The sequence below is a fragment of the Pseudorasbora parva genome, chromosome 19, assembly GCF_024679245.1.
Source record: "Pseudorasbora parva isolate DD20220531a chromosome 19, ASM2467924v1, whole genome shotgun sequence".
Taxonomy (NCBI): Eukaryota; Metazoa; Chordata; class Actinopteri; order Cypriniformes; family Gobionidae; genus Pseudorasbora; species Pseudorasbora parva.
In genome coordinates, this window is record NC_090190.1 from 4,123,000 (window position 1) to 4,142,506 (window position 19,507).

At 38.8% G+C, this 19,507-nt stretch overlaps 1 protein-coding gene across 2 annotated transcripts in view; it reads right to left on the reverse strand.

Annotated features, from left to right (window-relative positions):
* Nucleotides 1–19,507, reverse strand: part of ankib1a (ankyrin repeat and IBR domain containing 1a) — a 49,211-nt gene that overhangs the window by 21,660 nt on the left and 8,044 nt on the right. For both annotated transcript variants that reach the window (XM_067425558.1, XM_067425557.1), the window contains exons 2-5: nt 18,449–18,728; nt 9,558–9,858; nt 3,609–3,791; nt 1,275–1,392 (exon numbers count right to left, since the gene is read on the reverse strand). In XM_067425558.1, coding sequence (XP_067281659.1) covers nt 1,275–1,392; nt 3,609–3,791; nt 9,558–9,858; nt 18,449–18,636 — 790 coding nt within the window. In that variant the 5' untranslated portion in view covers nt 18,637–18,728. The remainder of the gene's footprint in view (nt 1–1,274; nt 1,393–3,608; nt 3,792–9,557; nt 9,859–18,448; nt 18,729–19,507) is intronic.

A 19,507-nucleotide genomic window follows, 5' to 3' on the forward strand; every position in this document is an offset into this window, starting at 1 on the left:
CAGGCTGCAGCGAGGACTTCTTGGATTTTTTTTTCAGTATTGTGGATAAGTCTGACAAAGCTTCTTGTTTTCAATCATTTTTATAAACTGGGAAAGTCTACTAAAATAGGTTGAATGTTAAAAAACCTTATTTTCCCCATATTCTCCATTGTTTCAGCTCCTCTCTTCCCAGTCTGTCAATCATGCTCTGTTTAGTTCCTGTCTCTCTAAAGCCCCTCCTTCTGAAAAGCACAATGTGCTCTGATTGGTCAGCTGGAGCAGTGTGTTCTTGGGGGGAAATTATTTAAATTTGGAATATTGATGTGTTTGTTCTCGGAAGAAAACTCAAGACTATAAATCAAGGCGTTCCAGGGATTTTAGAAACAGTGCACACTGATGTAATATGCAAACTATGCTAATGTCAGATATGCCTTCAAAATTAACCTTTTAACATCCAACATTTTTTAAACCACATATACTTGATATGCTCGATGCGTTAAAAGCAATTTATGCCATTGAGTTTTCTCCATATAAAATTCGAACAAGAATTCTGCCATTAGTGATTTTAATTTTCAAAAAAAATTATATTAAATCCACCTCGTCTTTTTTTAATGTCTGAATTAGTGCCAAATACTTCAGTAAATATTAAAGTTGGCATGTAAAGCCTATTGTGACGTACATCAAATTGAAATGGCTTCTCAAATTAGAAAAAAAAAGTAGGGCAGGCCTTGATTTTGTCCATTAGTAATTGATTGGATGGTTGTGGTTTGCTATTGGTCAATTTCATGTGATTGACAGGTTGCCCCACCCTCATGATTTCCCCCTCTTTTGATTTCATGATCACTTTAAGCACGTAATGTTCTAGTTTGCTCAGTAAAAAAGACGAGCCAAAACCTTTTGTTCGTAATATCTTGAAGAATGAAGGATCTTGGAAATTGACCAAATTTGGTATACAACTTCAACTGATCAAATGGATAAGCTGGCACAGTCACAGTCCTCTGCTATACATTAACCATTTAATCTCTAAACCCTTATAATAAGTACTGCAGCAGTAATATGCTACATGGATATTATCAAAATATACTTATACATAAAGCAGGGCATTGCATGATGTTTCACAGAATACTATAACCATGTCTAAAAGAACATTAAGTCAGATACTTTTGTTGTGTATACATAAAATCTTGGGACTCACTAATAATGCAATTGTAAAATATGGTGCATCTAAACCTAGCGTTCTCATTGGCTAATGTGGAATTTTTTTTACATCAAAAGTAGATGCAGTAAATCCGTACCGTGAGCTCGCAGAAGAGCCTCAGCCGTGAAGAGAGGAGCCTGCAGCATGTCCGCCGTCTCCACGATCAACATGTCTTTCAGCCGACGCAAGTCTTGAAGTTTTAATCCCTCATATGGCTAGAGAGAAAGTGAGATGAAGGGATAAATGACAGGTTAATAGTGTGAAGCAACGAGGTGATGGAAAGAGAACTAATAATGCTTTTCTTTTTTAACTTCTATATTGCTAAGTCTGTCTGGAACAGCAAAACAAAGCAATCATGAGTCTGTCTATCCTCTTTTGATTGATGTAATATCCTGTGACATTACATTACCCAGTTGTGATTTATCTCAAGCTCAATTCTTCAGTGCACATCGCACAGAAATAACGGCGTACATGCACGTGCACAATTCAGCCTGAAAACTTCTACCAATTGTAGATATATTTTGGTGTCCATGTTACATTGTAATTATACATTTAAGCACTGAGTAATAAAAATTAACTACAGGGTTACTATAGGGTAATGGTTTGGTTTAAGATTAGTTGCATGTAAAAATGCACAATTTTATAGTAATTAGTATAGTAACTACATGTAGCAAGGACCCTGTAAAAAAAGCGGTCTCAATAAATTTAACCAATAGAATTAAAAGTGAATTACACAATATGTTGTGTAAATATGTGCAAATAATTGCATATATCAGTGTTTGCTGAGAAAAGGTTTTAAAACTTAGGTCTGAAAGATTTGGTGGCTCAGGAAACATTTTTTATTACAATGCATGTTGAAAACAGTCATGCCACTTAATATTTTAGCAGAAAAGAACTCACCACAATTTTTTCAGGAATCTTTGATTTTGATTCAGGAAGCATTTATTTGATATAGAAATTTTTTGTAACATTATAAACTGTTACTTTTGACCAATTTAATGCATTCTTGTCAAATAAAAATATTAAAATTCTATCAAAAAACATAGTGGTGTGCAGGGCTTGACTAGCCTGACAAGCCAGACCCACATCAAGATGTTTGGTCTGGAAACTCACCATTGACAGCTCAATCCGAGGGGCGGGATAAACGGTTGTCTTTCAAACTCCCTCTGCACGCGATAGGATAGCGCTACAACCAACCAGAGCAACGAAGGAGAAACAGAGCTCGTTGACAGAGATTAAACATTCGCCGTATCCGGTCGGCAAAACTCCGAACACATCTTCCCTTTTTAAGAATGACTTCAGTGCCGTTCTTTGTTCTTTTCTCAGAGAAAAGCTCAACTCCAAGTCTTCCAGAGTCGCGGTCAAAGCTGATTCGAAAGACCGCCGCCGTTCGCCAGTTTCTGTGGTTACTAGAAGCACGCAAACGCAACTCGGCCGTCGTCATTATGGCCCCGCCCACCGACTCTATACACGATGTGATTGGCCCGGCAAGAGTTAGGCGATTACAGCTCAGAGTGTGTATTGAGAGTTGCTAGACGACACTCGCGGGCAGATTAGATTTGCTGCCGCTAGGGTGTGCCTGGATTTCTAGGCTAGGGCTTGAAATTAACACGCACTAATTTGTCAAATGTGTGTGTATTTTAGCTACTTTGAAGGGGTGAATTGTATTTTTATAATGCATACATTTTTCAATTGTAGTTTTGTTTTAAAAAGGCAATGAATTAATAACAGACTAAGATAGCAGCTGATCTTTCTCTCTCTCACATCTCTTACATCTCTCAGACAACGAGTGACACACAAAACCACCTTCCCTCACTCACTCTTTTCATTTGCTCCAGATGAATATTGCTGCTATCACAGGGCTTGAATTTCAGCATGGGATTGTGCATATTGCACATAATTTTACTAATTCCAGCAGATTTTGTATTCACACCCAAAGTACGAACATATAAATGATCCACACAAACGAACATTATGCAAATTTAATGCATAAAAAGCACTACATTTTCTGTTCTTATTCTCTGCTTGTTAAGCTTAAACAGTCAAACAAAATGTCAAAATGCCTTGGTGAGTAGTCACGTAAACACAGTCAGTTCTGTTTCAAGTGAACGTAAACATTTGAGAAAGAAAACGCATGTGTAACAGTATAACAGATTTGTGTGTCAGGTCTTAAAGTGACAACAGCCTAATATTTCTGCTGCCAAATTATAGATAATATTAAAAAATCTGTTATTCCCAATGGTATCGATGTCAAAATTGTGGCCAGTGCTGAGTGGCTAGTAAATTTTAAAAAAAACACTAGCCACAGTGGCTGATGAGTGAAAAAAAGTCAATGTCAAGCCCTGCTGTTGTTAAAAAAAAAGAGGAAAAAAAGTTATTGAAATGCTACAGTTTCTAAACACAGAAAGGACAATTTTTAACACAACCATACCTCTCGTCGGTCAAGGGCGGCATACTCTGCTTCTATCTCCTGAGCTCCAGCATCCTGAGAGAAAACCATCTGAGACTCCAGACTGAGCGCCAGCTCCTTGTGATGCCGTTTCTCAGCACAGTCACACGGCGTCTCCCTGTCCTCGTTCTCCACAAACAAATCTGCATCGTTCTTCACCAACAGCTGCAAAACACGAGACTAGCCCTTAACTAGTGGCTTCAAAACTATGATTAATCATAGTGTTCTACAATTAAAACAGAAAAGTTCTCCTGGAGTTTCAATGAGTCTAACAGAACTGAGACTAAACTCTTAAAAATGTAGGGTTTTCGCAGAGATGCTATAAACCATTTCAGGTTCCCAAAAGAGTAAGAGTTAATGTGTTAGAAAATTTTAATAATCAGAAGAACTGTTTCCAATATAAAAAGAACCAATGGAAAGGTTCCTTATGGAACCATTGATGCCAATTAAGTGTCCATATTTTGCCCTTAATAAAGGCTCCTACTTTTGTTTTGGAGACTCCGACAATAGGTTTACATGCATCTAAGGTAAAAAAAATAAATAAAATAAAAACTAATTTTCTCTTAATATAAACTATATTGCCAAAAGTTTTGGGACGCCTGCCTTTACAGGCACATGAACTTTAATGACATCCCATTATTAATCTGTAGGGTTAAATATGGAGTTGGCCCACCCTTTGCAGCTAAAATAGCTTCAACTCTTCTGGGAAGGCTTTCGGAAGGTTTAGGAGTGTGTTTATGGGAATTTTGCACCATTCTGCTACTTATTTGTGAGGTCAGGCACTGATGTTGGACGAGAAGGCCTGGCTCGCAGTCTCCGGTCTAATTCATTCCAAAGGTGTTTTATCGGGTTGAGGTCAGGACTCTGTGCAGGCCAGTCAAGCTCCTCCACACCAAACTCGCTCATCCATGTCTTTATGGATTGTGCAGTCATGTTAGAACTGGAAGGGGCCACCCCCAAACTGTTCATACAAAGTTGGGTCCATGAAATTGTCCAAAATGTATTGGTATTGTAGCGACTCAGGCGAATCAAACACACAATCGCCAGTTACATTTAACAAATATGTTTTGAAAGTTGTGCTCACTAGCATACCTTCCCCCCCAACACAACAGAGGGAGATTCTTCAGTCACCCTGGAAACCATCTGATAAGATCTTTTTATGGCCGGAAAGAATGTGGCCACAGAGCTTTTGACACAGAGACACAGAGCTTTTGCCTCAAATTATAGACAAACCATCTATAAATGAACATGCACCCCAGGACAGTATATGTAAACACATAATTGTTTTGTAAAATGTTTCTTCTGTATGGTATTTTGCATCTTTTTGTCTGTGTCTTAACAAAGTACTAGTTCAGATAACCTCATATATGTCATGTCTCCTATCAAATTAATGCTCACTTCACGACTTACACTTCCAGGTATATCACTTATTCAGAAAATGCAGTGTGTGTTTGTTGCATTAATTATAGTATGAAGACTCAGAGACCCACTGAGTCGAACCTTCAAACAAAGAGCAATAAAGTCTGCTGAGGAATTTCCCGCCGGGAAATCCCAACACTCTCATTGGTTAAGTCTAACCCTGGAGGGTGGGACTACGGCCAGACCATAAAAGGAGGACCTCGGATGCCCTCCTTCTCTCTTACACTCCCCACTCTCTCTTCTCTCTCTGGCTGAACCAACACGTTTTTGTGGCTGGCCCTTGAGCCAGGCCACCAATGCAGGCCCTCCAAGCAGGCCTCAGCTCTTCCAAAAATCTTCTCTTCTACAATCCGATCTTCAAGAACACGAAGCATCGCTAAAGCAAACAGCCGCTTCCCTCCCAACCTCGGAAAGGACCGCCGGACATGCAGGACATTTGAACACGCAGAGACACATACGCACACAAGCGAGAAGCCAAAACGAAACCAAAAAGAATGCAAGTATTCTATTTCTTACTGCTGTAAAGAGGGTGTGTTATTCTCCCGTTGGGATAAATTAACTCCGTGAAGGTCGTATTTGGTTGAACTGAAGGAAAGCATGCCTTGCTTACCCCCCCCCACTCTCTTTGTCTCTCTCTCCCCCTCACTCTCTTTGTCTCTCTCTCTCTCTTTTATCTCTCTCTAACTTCAGTCTATTCATTATTCTCTTTTATGTATTCTTTCGTTAATATCTATACTTCTACTCTCTTGATGCATATTTAGTATGTACTTTCTGTGTGAATTGTAGTGTTATTTTTAGTCTGTGTTTATTAAACCTCCGAAAGACATTTAATGAGTTGAGTCTGTTATTCTGCCACATACACAAAGTCAATGAAACTTGCGATCTAAACGTTACCTAACTGCTTATGCTACTATGTTAGTAAAGTAAACTGTATGACCATTTGAAATATTGAACTTATCCTGATCAGTAAAGTTAATGTTTCTCATGCGCTCGTAAAGCAGTAATCCATTATTGAGAATTGATTTGGAAAGTCTATAACTAATTTGCAGGACAAACTTAGTAGGATAATTTCAAGCAATTTCATAAAGGGTTACTTGTATTTAATTAAACAATTTTCCCTATCGGAAAATTTTAATACGTAATGAACAACTGGCAAATCATATTCATAAATTCATGAATATTGAATATTAAATCCCTTTTGAGTTAATTATTCCCCGAGACATTAAACTCATGAGTCGTTGTTGTTACAGTATGCTGAAGCATTAAGAGTTCCTTTCACTGGAGCTAGGGGGGCAAAGCCCAATCCCTGAAAAACAACACCACACCATAATCCACCAAATCCTCCACCAAAGTTTACACTTGGCACAATGCAGACAGGCAAGGACCATTCTCCTGGCAACCGCCAAACCCAGACTTGTCCATGGGACTGCTAGACAGCGAAGCGTGATTAGTCACTCAGAGAACACGTCTCACTGCTCTAGAGTCCAGTGGCGGCTGCTTTACTCCACTGCATCCCACGCTTTGCATTGCACTTGGTGATGTAAGGCTTGAATGAGCTGCTCGGCCATGGACACCCATTCCATGAAGCGCTCTACACACTGTTCTTGAGCTCATCTGAAGGCCAAAGAAGTTTGGAGGTCTTTAGTTATCGACTCTTCAGCGACTTCTGCGCACTGTGAGTCTCAGCATGTGCTGACCCCGCTCTGTGATTGTATGTGGCCTAACACTTCGTGGCTGAGTTGCTGCTGTTCCCGCCAGTTGAGCGTGGAATATTTAGTAGTGAGGACATTTCATGAATGGACTTATTGCACAGGTGGCAACCGGTCACGGTACCACGCTTGAGTTCACTGAGCTCCTGAGAGCGACCCATTCTTTCACAAATGTGTGTAGAAGCGTCTGTATGCCTAGTGCTTGATTTATACACCTGTGGCCATGGAAGTGACTGGAACACCTGAATTCAATGATTTGGAGGGTTATCCCAATACTTTTGGTAATATAGTGCATCTTGCAGCATCAGCTCTTTTCTCAGTGTCTAAACTGTTTGATAATGTATTCTGTCTCTCTAAACCCCGCCTTTCTGAGAGCCTACTCTGCTCTGATCGGTCAGATGGCGCAGTCTGTGGTTTACAACATGTCGGAAACAAAATGCTCATTACCATAAATTTCAGCTCTGAATCTTCCTCAGCATTTGTTTAAACAGTAATGCGTTCAGTAGCGATGGTGTCGGTTTTACCGTATCAATTCGAGCCCAAGTCCTCATCCTTTGGAAGAGCATTAAAGTGGATCTGCATTCGCAGCATAGTAAACGGCATCTTCTCGACATGTCGACAACACGAACCAAACCCTTCCAGTCTCAGCTACAACTACAGTGTTTGAGGGCGGGGCAAAGTAGACGTTGTTCGCAGACAGCCAATGAAGACCATAGGCATTGCATTATGCAAATGTATGCAAGCATTATGCAAATGTGTTACAAACCTACGCATGTTCATGTAGGAAGTGAGACAGGAATAACGAATACACGACTCGTTTCATTTGGGAGAAAATAACTCCATTTAACTGCATTTTGATCTTTGAAACTTTGCAGACCTCTTACATTCTTTTACAATCAGCTACAAAGCACACACAAAAGGTATTATCCGAAATAGCATATTAAGGGTATTTTAAAAGGTTAGTTTAACAAAAAAACACAAAAGGAATATTCTGTCATAATTCCTCCCCCTATGTCATTCCAAATTTTTCATTTTTGGTTCTTGCTCAAGCTCAAATGTGATGTGTAACGGGCGTTTCACACTGCAAGTGTGAGCAGCGTGTGAGCAACGCATACTTTTTTCGGCGCCCATGTTAATCAATGAGTGCGTTCACACCCGTGTGCCGGAGCGTCGCGTGGAGCGTCAGCAGTGAAGCGGTGGCGAGCCTATTTTTGCTGCGGAGCTGACGCTCAAAGTAAAAGCATACGTTTGATGGACAAAATAAATATGATTTTACACAAAAAGTGCTCAAAATGCACACAAGAAGCACGTGTAGTGTGTTTTAACAATAGCTGGAGTATGTCAGAAAAGAAACCGAATAATAAATATCTGTAGAAGATTTACCCATTTAAACTCGTTTTAAAGGGTTTGTTCACCCAAAAATGAAATGTATGTAATTAATGACTCACCGTAATGTTGCTCCACACCCGTAAGACCTCCGTTCATCTTCGGAACGCAGTTTAAGATATTTTATATTCAGTCCGAGAGCGTATGCACACTATACTGTCCATGTCCTGAAAGGGAATCTCTTGAAGCATTGAAAATACATTTTGGTCCAAAAATAACAAAAACTACGACTTTATTCAGCATTGTCTTCTCTTCCGCCTTTGTTTTCAACCCTCAAATAAAGATTCAAACGGTCATGAATCAGCGGATTGATTCATGATTCGGATAGCGTGTCAAACTGCTGATATCACATGACACTGGCAATCCGAATCATGAATCGATACGCTGATTCATGACCGTTTGAATCTTTATTTCAGGTTTTAAAACAAAGGCGGAAGAGAAGACAATGCTGAATAAAGTCGTAGTTTTTGTTATTTTTGGACCAGAATGTATTTTCGATGCTTCAAGAGACTCTAATTAACCCACTGATGTCTCCTATGGACTACTTTGAGGATGTTTTTATTCCCTTTCTGGACATGGACAGTATAGTGTGTATACACTTGCATACACTTTTGGACGAAATATAAAATATCTTTAAATATCTTTAATAAATATTAATTATTCAGTTGGGGTGAAAGTATGGTAAACTAGCCAGAAAATATGATAAACTTTCTTTTAGTTTATTATGTAATGCTCAGACAGGTACTGTGTATATATATATATATATATATATATATATATATATAGGCTCTAGCATTATATGTAGCATATATATGGAGCCACTGCCGTGATGCTGTACAAGCGTTTCCAGTGTGAATACTCTCGCGCAGCTGCAGTGACGGTGTCGTTATGCTAATGCGCCACTCACGCTTGCGGTGTCAAACAGCCGTAACACGAGAATGAACCTCACTGGTTCTCGCACGTCAAGTGAGCATGCGTGAGCTTCCGTTTACCACAACTGATGTTTGAGTTGATCATTCTTTGTATGTGAACAAAAGCCTAAATTCACTCTGTTCATTATATATATGTGATTTTATATATATATATATATATATATATATATATATATATATATATATATATATATATATATATATATATATATATATATATAATGTGATATTATATATTCATTATATATATAATGTTCATTATATATATATATATATATATATATATATATATTTATAAAGCAAAAATATGAACAAAAGTCTTACATGTTTGGAACGATATGAGGGTGAGTAATTAATGACAGAATGACATTTTTGGGTGAACTATCTCGTCATAAGTGTATGCATCAAATCAATTGAAAATCCACCACATAATACACACTCAATTTAGATGCCTAAATTAGATAAGAAAACACAAATCTTATTACCTCAACACAGCTCTTCATGCCAGCAGCCGCTGCGTAGTGCAAGCAGGTGCTCTTTTTGTTGTCCGTGCCGTTGACGTTGGCTCTCTCGTACTCGCCCTGGTCCAGCTTGGCTCCGGTCCACTGCAGGATCATCTGGAGGCACTCAGCCCGGTTCTGTTCGTCCTCCTGGGGGCGGCTGATCCGCGGCTGCAGCGCCCCCTCACTCAGCAGGATCTGTGGGCCCATGCACAGCAGGTGCAGCGCCGTTTCATTGTGAATGTTGCACTTGTTGGGGTTGCCATCTTTGGAGAAAAGGAAAGACCTGCAGGAAAGGAACAAAAGATAAGTACAAACTATAATTAAGAGTTATACAAGATTACAAATTACAACAGGAAAATAAATAGTAGATGCAATGAATCAAAATGCAAAAATACTGAAGCTAGTATTTGTGCATATTCATTTTGCACACAATAATCATTTTTATTCAGATTGATTCCTTAATGAATAATTTAGACTGATATGTAAACTGATTTATCTGATTCATTGAAAATAACTGTCTCAAAATAATAAATAATTTCATGCGTTCTGCCTTATTTACACTGCTAAAGAGTTGATTCTCATGCTAAACATGGCCAAAAAGTATTTTAAAAAATTCGTTTGACGTATGACTGATGAGTATTTCTGTGTCAAATACACTTCAAACAGACTTCAAATTTTGTTAACAGATTACCAATATTAATTGATCCGTGCCTGCTTAAAGCCTTAAAGGTGCCATGCAGTCACATGGTGAAGAGGAGTTATTCATTCGGGTGTTACGTATCCTGTTTGAGCTTCAGCAAGAACCAGGAGTTATTCATCATAATAACTGTTAATATTTTGTGAATTGTGGCCTGCTGTATAAACCAGATCCATCAAGCATATCAACTGTACAAGCCTCTATAAAAACACACATACAGGTAGAATTTTAAGACAACCTTTTGTCTTTTGCCACCCTCCCAAAGTTATTGCTTGAGGAAATACAGGAGAGCTAGAGGCGGCATCTACAATCTCAAAAGATCCTAACATATGAGCGCGCATCAGGCAGATCATAACCACATTATCAATGAAAATGTCGTGACACTTTTCAATGCAGCTGGAATCCTCAGCGTCTCCCTGCCTGGAGTCAATCAGAAAGACTGATATCATTTTCAGCCGATTAATTGTGGGAGCTTCAAAGTAATTGATAATGTGCCCTAGAAAGGACTTACATCCTTGTAAGATTTAAGAGTGAAATTAGTGATTGCATTCAGCAGGCTTTAATGCCTTTCAGTGGAAATGACTCAGAGAGCTGTTCTGGGAAGTGATGTGAATCTAGCATTGGGAGCTTATTAGTTGATGCAACTGAAAACAACAGCTCTAACTCCCTGCATTTTCACTGCAGCTGCACCTGGGAGGCCAGAAAGACCAGTTAAACTGCCAAGAAATTGGAACGGACACCTGTTAGATATGCGACTGTTAGATGTAACAATAGATCCTTAGTAGAATAATGACATAACCACATCATGACATGCAAAGCCAAGCGTTTAAGCAGGAATGACACCAACATTCAAAGATAATGTCTAGACAAGCATAGGACAAATATATCCTGTGTTTTGTTCTGCTGTAAGCTGGCTAATGAAAGTGTGATCTTAAAAAAATACAAGACCACACAAAGGGTGTGGGTAAATATGTTAGGCCGAATGCCAGAGCTACACAAATTTGGCCTCAAAAATTCTGGGTGTAGTCTAGACTAGCAGGCTGTTTTTCCCATGAATCAGCCAAAAAGTGATTCAGAATTCCAGTTACAGGATTCTTTCTTTTTTTATTTTTTTATTTACAGGGACAGTGCATATTAATAAACATTTCTGTCAATATGCCACAGTTAGCCAAAAGGCTATTTTTCACCTGTAGTCCCTAGACAGATGTCATCCTAAAAGAGAGTAAAAAGTTACATTTTACATAACAATATAACAACTACAATACAATTTAAACAAGCACTAAGTTAAGATATACAATAAAAACACGGACCAACATCAGACAAATACATGACCACACACACACAAAGCAAGAAGCAAGCAGGAGGCAGCGAAAACATATCTAGTATTGGGCTAATGTTGACAGCTCTGATTATCAATTAACCATTGCTTTAACTGAATCTTAAATGTACTGTATGTGGTTACATTCTGACATCTGCTATTAGAATTTAAATATTTAAAGCTGCTGTCCGTAACTTTTTTTGTGTTCAAGATTTACAAAAATTATATAATGAGAATGTACAACATGAATCCATTTTCCAAACCGTGTTTTTGTCTTACCCTGAATCATTATGGTACACTTATAATAAGTGTTTATATTGGGACTATTTCAGGCCAGACTGGTAGGTACAGTATTGTTCAAAATAATAGCAGTACAATGTGACTAACCAGAATAATCAAGGTTTTTAGTATATTTTTTATTGCTACGTGGCAAACAAGTTACCAGTAGGTTCAGTAGATTCTCAGAAAACAAATGAGACCCAGCATTCATGATATGCACGCTCTTAAGGCTGTGCAATTGGGCAATTAGTTGAAAGGGGTGTGTTCAAAAAAATAGCAGTGTCTACCTTTGACTGTACAAACTCAAAACTATTTTGTACAAACATTTTTTTTTTTCTGGGATTTAGCAATCCTGTGAATCACTAAACTAATATTTAGTTGTATGACCACAGTTTTTTAAAACTGCTTGACATCTGTGTGGCATGGAGTCAACCAACTTGTGGCACCTCTCAGCTGTTATTCCACTCCATGATTCTTTAACAACATTCCACAATTCATTCACATTTCTTGGTTTTGCTTCAGAAACAGCATTTTTGATATCACCCCACAAGTTCTCAATTGGATTAAGGTCTGGAGATTGGGCTGGCCACTCCATAACATTCATTTTGTTGGTTTGGAACCAAGACTTTGCCCGTTTACTAGTGTGTTTTGGGTCATTGTCTTGTTGAAACAACCGTTTCAAGGGCATGTCCTCTTCAGCATAGGGCAACATGACCTCTTCAAGTATTTAAACATATGCAAACTGATCCATGATCCCTGGTATGCGATAAATAGGCCCAACACCATAGTAGGAGAAACATGCCCATATCATGATGCTTGCACCTCCATGCTTCACTGTCTTCACTGTGTACTGTGGCTTGAATTCAGAGTTTGGGGGTCGTCTCACAAACTGCCTGTGGCCCTTGGACCCAAAAAGAACAATTTTACTCTCATCAGTCCACAAAATGTTCCTCCATTTCTCTTTAGGCCAGTTGATGTGTTCTTTGGCAAATTGTAACCTCTTCTGCACATGCCTTTTTTTTAACAGAGGGACTTTGCGGGGGATTCTTGAAAATAGATTAGCTTCACACAGACGTCTTCTAACTGTCACAGTACTTACAGGTAACTCCAGACTGTCTTTGATCATCCTGGAGGTGATCATTGGCTGAGCCTTTGCCATTCTGGTTATTCTTCTATCCATTTTGATGGTTGTCTTCCGTTTTCTTCCACGTCTCTCTGGTTTTGCTCTCCATTTTAAGGCATTGGAGATCATTTTAGCTGAACAGCCTATCATTTTTTGCACCTCTTTATAGGTTTTCCCCTCTCTAATCAACTTTTTAATCAAAGTACGCTGTTCTTCTGAACAATGTCTTGAACGACCCATTTTCCTAAGCTTTCAAATGCATGTTCAACAAGTGTTGGCTTCATCCTTCAATAGGGGCCACCTGAGTCACACCTGTTTCTTCACAAAATTGATGACCTCAGTGATTGAATGCCACACTGCTATTTTTTTGAACACACCCCTTTCAACTAATTCAACTAATTGCCCAATTGCACAGCCTTAAGAGCGTGCATATCATGAATGCTGGGTCTCATTTGTTTTCTGAGAATCTACTGAACCTACTGGTAACTTGTTTGCCACGTAGCAATAAAAAATATACTAAAAACCTTGATTATTCTGGTTAGTCACATTGTACTGCTATTATTTTGAACAATACTGTACGTGTAGTGTACCTGCGTGATCCGCCATAGACATAAACAGAGAGAAGTAGCTCTGGCTGCAATGTTCTTCCGCAAGACCCATGCAGTTCTGTTTATTAACCACTAGAGTGCAAAAAGTTACGGACTGCAGCTTTAACCACTTCAAACTGGCCACTCTAGCCAGGGAAGTGGATCTAACTAGGGTGTTTGTAGATTAGTCAACATATTTTTTTTCCAAACTGTCAAACAAAGGACACAAAGAGGAATAACAGAATATAAGCCTATAGAATAAAAGTTGAGCTGCTCTAATTTGATTGGTTGTCTTTAAAGGGATAGTTCACCCAAAAATGTAAATTCTGTCATCATTTACCGTCCCGTCGTTCCAAACCTGTAAGACTTTCGCTCATCTTCAGAACACACATGAAGATCTTTATATGATTAACAGTTTTAATTTAGGCTTTTATTTACACATAAACATTCATCAACTCACACATTAGCTAAAGCATGTTCGCTTGACGTGCGAGAACCAATGAGGTTCATTCTCGTGTTACACATCACTTTTGAGCTTCAGCAAGAACCAATGAGGTTCATTCTCATGCATCAATCAGATTCAGTTGAGCTTCTGTTTATGTTCGCTGACCAATGTTTGTATGTGAATAAAAGCCTAAATTGAATCTGTTCACAATATAAAGCAATCTTGTCTCTTCAGAAAATATGGACTAAATTGCTCAATTCATATGGATTAGTTTTACGATCTCTTTATCAACTTTTAATACCAAAATTAGAAAACATACAGTATAGTGTCTACATCAAGTAAATGATGTTCACAAGCAGTACTGTACAATCTGCTTGCTTTTGTGAGTCAGTGCTGAATACATTAGGACGGGCTGAAATACTAATCCGAGCCTATACATATTGACTGCAATTTTTCCAGTGTTTACCATCCAATCATTTGTGGAGAGAGCCGGAAAAGCCAAGCCAATTATTGTGGTATGATCTGAAAATCTGCACATAAACAGCACAGTTGAATGAACTAAATAAACTGTGGTGGGTCAGTGTTGATCAAATGCTCTTTTTCAGTCTACATATGCCACAATAAGCTGCAATTTGGGCCAGAGATCGTACAGTGTTTCAAAGGTAAGGTTATGCCCAGTATTATCACTGTTAACTAAAACTAAAAAGATTTTTTTCGAATGTATGTCAATTGATCTGAAATGACTGAGGTTGCTAGTAGCGTGCTCCAAATTGCTGTAAGATGATGAGAGGAAAGTAAAAAGGAAAGAGGAGGGACAGCGAGTCTTCAGTAGCCAGCTGTCCTAGCTGGTAATTACCAACCATTTTCTCACAAGGCTGCATTAACTAGACGAAGTCAGAGTCCACCTCATGGCTCCAAGTGCTCTTGACTCAAATACCAAGTGCTAGAATTCAGCAACTATGCAAAAATAACCTTGCATTGCACAAAAACACCACAGGCGCTACAAAAGCTTCCCATTCCATGCATATTTGCTTTAGGTCTTGTCTGTTAGGGGCCAACATGGGAAAGTGTTTTGTTCTCCCTGAAGCAACAACCCTACAAACCCTGCTGTGCTGTTAAAGTAGACATACTGTTTGGGTTTCCCCATGACATTAATATCGTCAGTTTAACTGTCTTAACCCTCAATGTTAGGCCACATATTGCCCTGACACAATCTAGTATTCAAAAGCTTGAGATTAGAATTAAGAATTTTATTTTATTTTTTTAAATAAGACATTTTCTATTGTAATAAAACTGAATTTTCAGTATCATCACTCTTCATCATCACGATCCTTCAAAAATCATATTTATTGGTTTGAGTAGGGTAAACCTAAATTAAACAAATTAGATCAATCAAATTAACTTTTTTGAGTATTTAGAGCTTTCTTTTTCTTTTGAGTTCACAAAAACTGACACATTTTAAGTCATTGTAAAAGATTAAATGTTAAGTGAGAGATTTAGTCTTTAATGTTTTGCTATAATGCTAATTTATATTTCTGTTGTATGTTTTGGGGGTTTCCATCATGGTGACGAGTGGATCACCAGCTTGGTTTGAGAACAGGTATATGGTAGGGGTGTCCATGGTTAACCGATTAACCGATTAACTGTTAAAAATTGCGTAACCGAGTGAAACATTTTGCTCGGTTAAGTGGCGTCAATGACGTGCTTTGAATTTAGTTGTAATATATTTTTGCACCAATAGAGACCGCCAGAGCGCTCCCAGACATTTGTGATATCCACAAGAAGAAGTTATGACCAGCTTAGTTTCTAACATGAAGCAGGCAAAGAAAAGTAGAGCGTGGGAGCACTTTAAAATTGAGAGTGACGGGGCAAAATGTAAGTATTGCAATGCAGTGCTTACCGCATTTTTCAGGCTATAAGTCGCTCCGGAGTATAAGTCGCATCAGTCAAAAAATGCGTCATGAAGAGGAAAATAACATAAGTCACACTGGACTATAAGTCGCATTAGGGCAGAAGCAGAGCGGGAGCTGCGCGCGCTGTGCATAACGGATCAGAAGAAAGAAAGTTTGAAGTGAGAAACTTGTGAGGGACTAGCGAAAAGCAGACGTTACTTTAACTGTAATGAAGAAAACAAAAAAAGCTAATCGCGGACTGAAAGCAAGATGGCCAGAGCTGAAGGAACGAGTCCACAGATGCTTGAACTCTCTGCCGGGAGAGGCTCAGCCGCGCGAGTCAAACGCTGTGTGAATCATTCTAGGCTGCATATTTTACTACATGCCCTAATCCTGCAGGCGCCCTCGCGGCCACTTGCATTGCTCGTGAACTGGAGTGCGCATCTCATCCTAATTTAACGAAACTCAGCGTAGGCCTCACAGACATGAAATATATCTTAAGAAAGCTTGAAATGTCTTTTAACAATTTAAAACGAAAAGAAATAGGCTACTCTCTGATTAGGTAATCCATGATGTGAATTTCTCTCTATAGGGGCGTTCACTACAGAGATGGCGGTCGTCAAATTAATAAACTAAAAATAATAACCCTGACGCACACTATGGTTAACCGAGTATTAACCGCTAAGGGCATCGGTTAACGGTTAATGAAAAACTTGAAAACGTGCAGCCCTAGTATATGGTAAATATATAGTTTATTATGTAATAAACTTCAGCTCTGCGCAGTAAAAATTCCCGGCCGAAACATCTTCCTTCACATCTCCGCAGTGGCGAAGGCAGAATTTTATTTTTGGTCGGGCCTGGGTAAAAGTGAGCGGGCCTGGGGACTTTCACGCGAGGGGGGTGGGGGGTAGCTACAAAATAGTATCTGTCCACATACAAAACATGAACAGTGGTTACAACAAACGTTAGACACTTTATTTCCACTTTTCAAATATGTTGTTCCTTTTTATTGAAAAATAAAAAAATTCCATTTCCGATCTGATATATGATGAGAACAGAAAGTACATCGAGTTCGACAAAAGGCGGATTCAAACCGCAGGTTGAATTGCGTCAAAACATAGTGCCGCTCATCTTACCCCTACACTATAATGACTGATCGAGAATGATGGCGTGTTCCGGCTTTACAGAAATAACGTGCTTGCAATTGAAATCTCAACGTTACCTGCGTCCTTTTTTTAGGATTTTTTTTCCTTTTTATAAAACTTTGCATCGCCGCTGTTTCTCTGTTACACAGCTGCAAACTATAAGCGGAGTGAATAGGTAAACACACTTCATGAAGTCAGAGGCGCGAGCCTCGTCATACATGAGACAGCTTGACAATTGCCTAACACAGCTGTCAATCAAACTTATTAAGCATTATGCAAAAACCATAGACTGTAAAAAACACATTTATTTCAGTATTTGAGATGTTATAATAAGTTTGTAATTACGTTAAAATAATTTAAAGAACTGTTATTTAACAAATATTATATTTGTATAATAAACTGGAGGGGCCTATCATCATATTGGGCGGGACTGTGCCTGTCAGGCACGCCCACTGGCGACGCCCCTGCATCTCCCCCTCCCCCCTATTGACAGATATGAGAGAGTGAGGGGGAGGTGTGAGGAAAGATGTTTCGGCCGGGACTTTTTACTGCGCCAAGCTGAAGTACTCTCAGAAGTGCTATTCCGCCATACATTATAGTTCTCCTTTTTAATCCGATTAGAAAAGAGCCACGTTTTATTTTGTCACCATACTTGATCGTTCAACTATTCGTGTAACTGTATTTAAATAGGGAAAACGTGGAGGTGTTTAGTCGCTTCTATATTTGATCTCTGTTTGGTACCATAGTGAATGAACTGGGCTTAGTGGGCTAAGCTAAACGCTATCAGATCATCACCGCGCGTCCGAGCGATTAAGAGCACTCACTGAGACGAGAGAGGGATGTATCAACTCGTTTTAGTTAAGGGAATAACATAGTTTAATATCAAAAAGCGGTGAAGTATCCCTTTAAAATTTAAAGTGTATGTAAGAAATGTATTTCAGCTAATCATACAATGGCCCTATGTCACTAGACATTAAGAAATCATGTTAATTTCAAATACTTATATCACTGACAACAGTAGTCCAGCCAGGATATTGTCATTTAAAAGTTGTAGTTGCAGCCCTCAACTGATGTTGATGTTGACGTGTTGCATTTGGCCTGAAGCTCCGCCCTCCACCTATCGACCAATCATGAAGTCAGTAGTGTTTGGGCATCCGGGTTCCCAGATCTGCTCTAGTTATCACAGCTGCAGATCTACAAACGTTCCTGCTGATCCTGCAGCCAATCTGGCAACCTTGAGTTAGTGGGAGGGGATAGTAATTTGAAAGTGATTGCAGTACCAGTTTTGGCCACAATCTTACATACACTTCCTTTAAGGTGAACCATTAGAACTCGCCCATGGATGCTAATGCTTGTATCCCGGTGCCCATTCATTTGAAGCACTTACCTGATGAGGCGAGTCATGGCATGGCGTGAGGCGTAGTGCAGGGGTGTGTTGTGTTGATAGGGCTCCCCATAAGATGCGTTGGGCTCCAAAGCCTCTTTAAACTGGGGGTTGCACTCATAGAGCTGGCACGCCAGGCCTTCATCTCCACTAATAAGTGCTTTACGAAACTTGGTGGAAGTATTCCCCATGGTGGGAGCAGGAGTGGGAGCCGCAGAGCGGCCCACATGCAGTTTTCAGCACTCAGCCAGCGCGAGAGTGGACGGCCCGCATACCGCAAGTCCTGTAAACACACCAATATGGTCACAGTCATTGCCTGCAAATCTGTTATTAATGGTAACATCATGGGAAGTAAAATCAATGTGTAAATTCAACAGCACCATTTTGCAATCTCTATTTAAAAATATGACAATTAGGATTTGCTCTGAAAGCGCTACATTATCTCTACACCCACTACTAGTACATTTCCTTCAGCTTTTTTAAGGCTGTATAATTTTAATGTCTGCAGCACAAGCATCCAAATAGTAATGTAGAATTGATTTATGTTTTTATTTATCATTAAACACCATATCAGTATCAAAGGCTATAATATATATTTATTTACTGAGGCAAAGTCAAAATTAATTATTTAAAATACAACAATAAGATTTAAATTCATTGTATACAATCCTTTAACAATATGTCTACAAACAAATACAAATATAAAATAGATAAATTATCTAAAATAATAAACATAATAAGTTAAATAAAATCTTTCAATCTGATATTCAATAAAAATTCTAAGATTATCCCTGGAGAAAGCTTTTTTACAATGTCCACTTTCTGAATAAAAACATTGGATAATATCATTTTAAGCAGGACATTCCAAACAAATATGCTTACAAAATCACATAAAGGTAAATATTCTCCTATCAATATATACACATAAGACTTGTAAGACTTGTGTGACCAAATCATTTCTATTTTTAAAATGAAAACAATGGTTAGGGGTCTTTTACTTTTTACGTATGCACTTTATCCCATTCCACTAAAATCCAAAATCGTAATTAAAACCATACACTT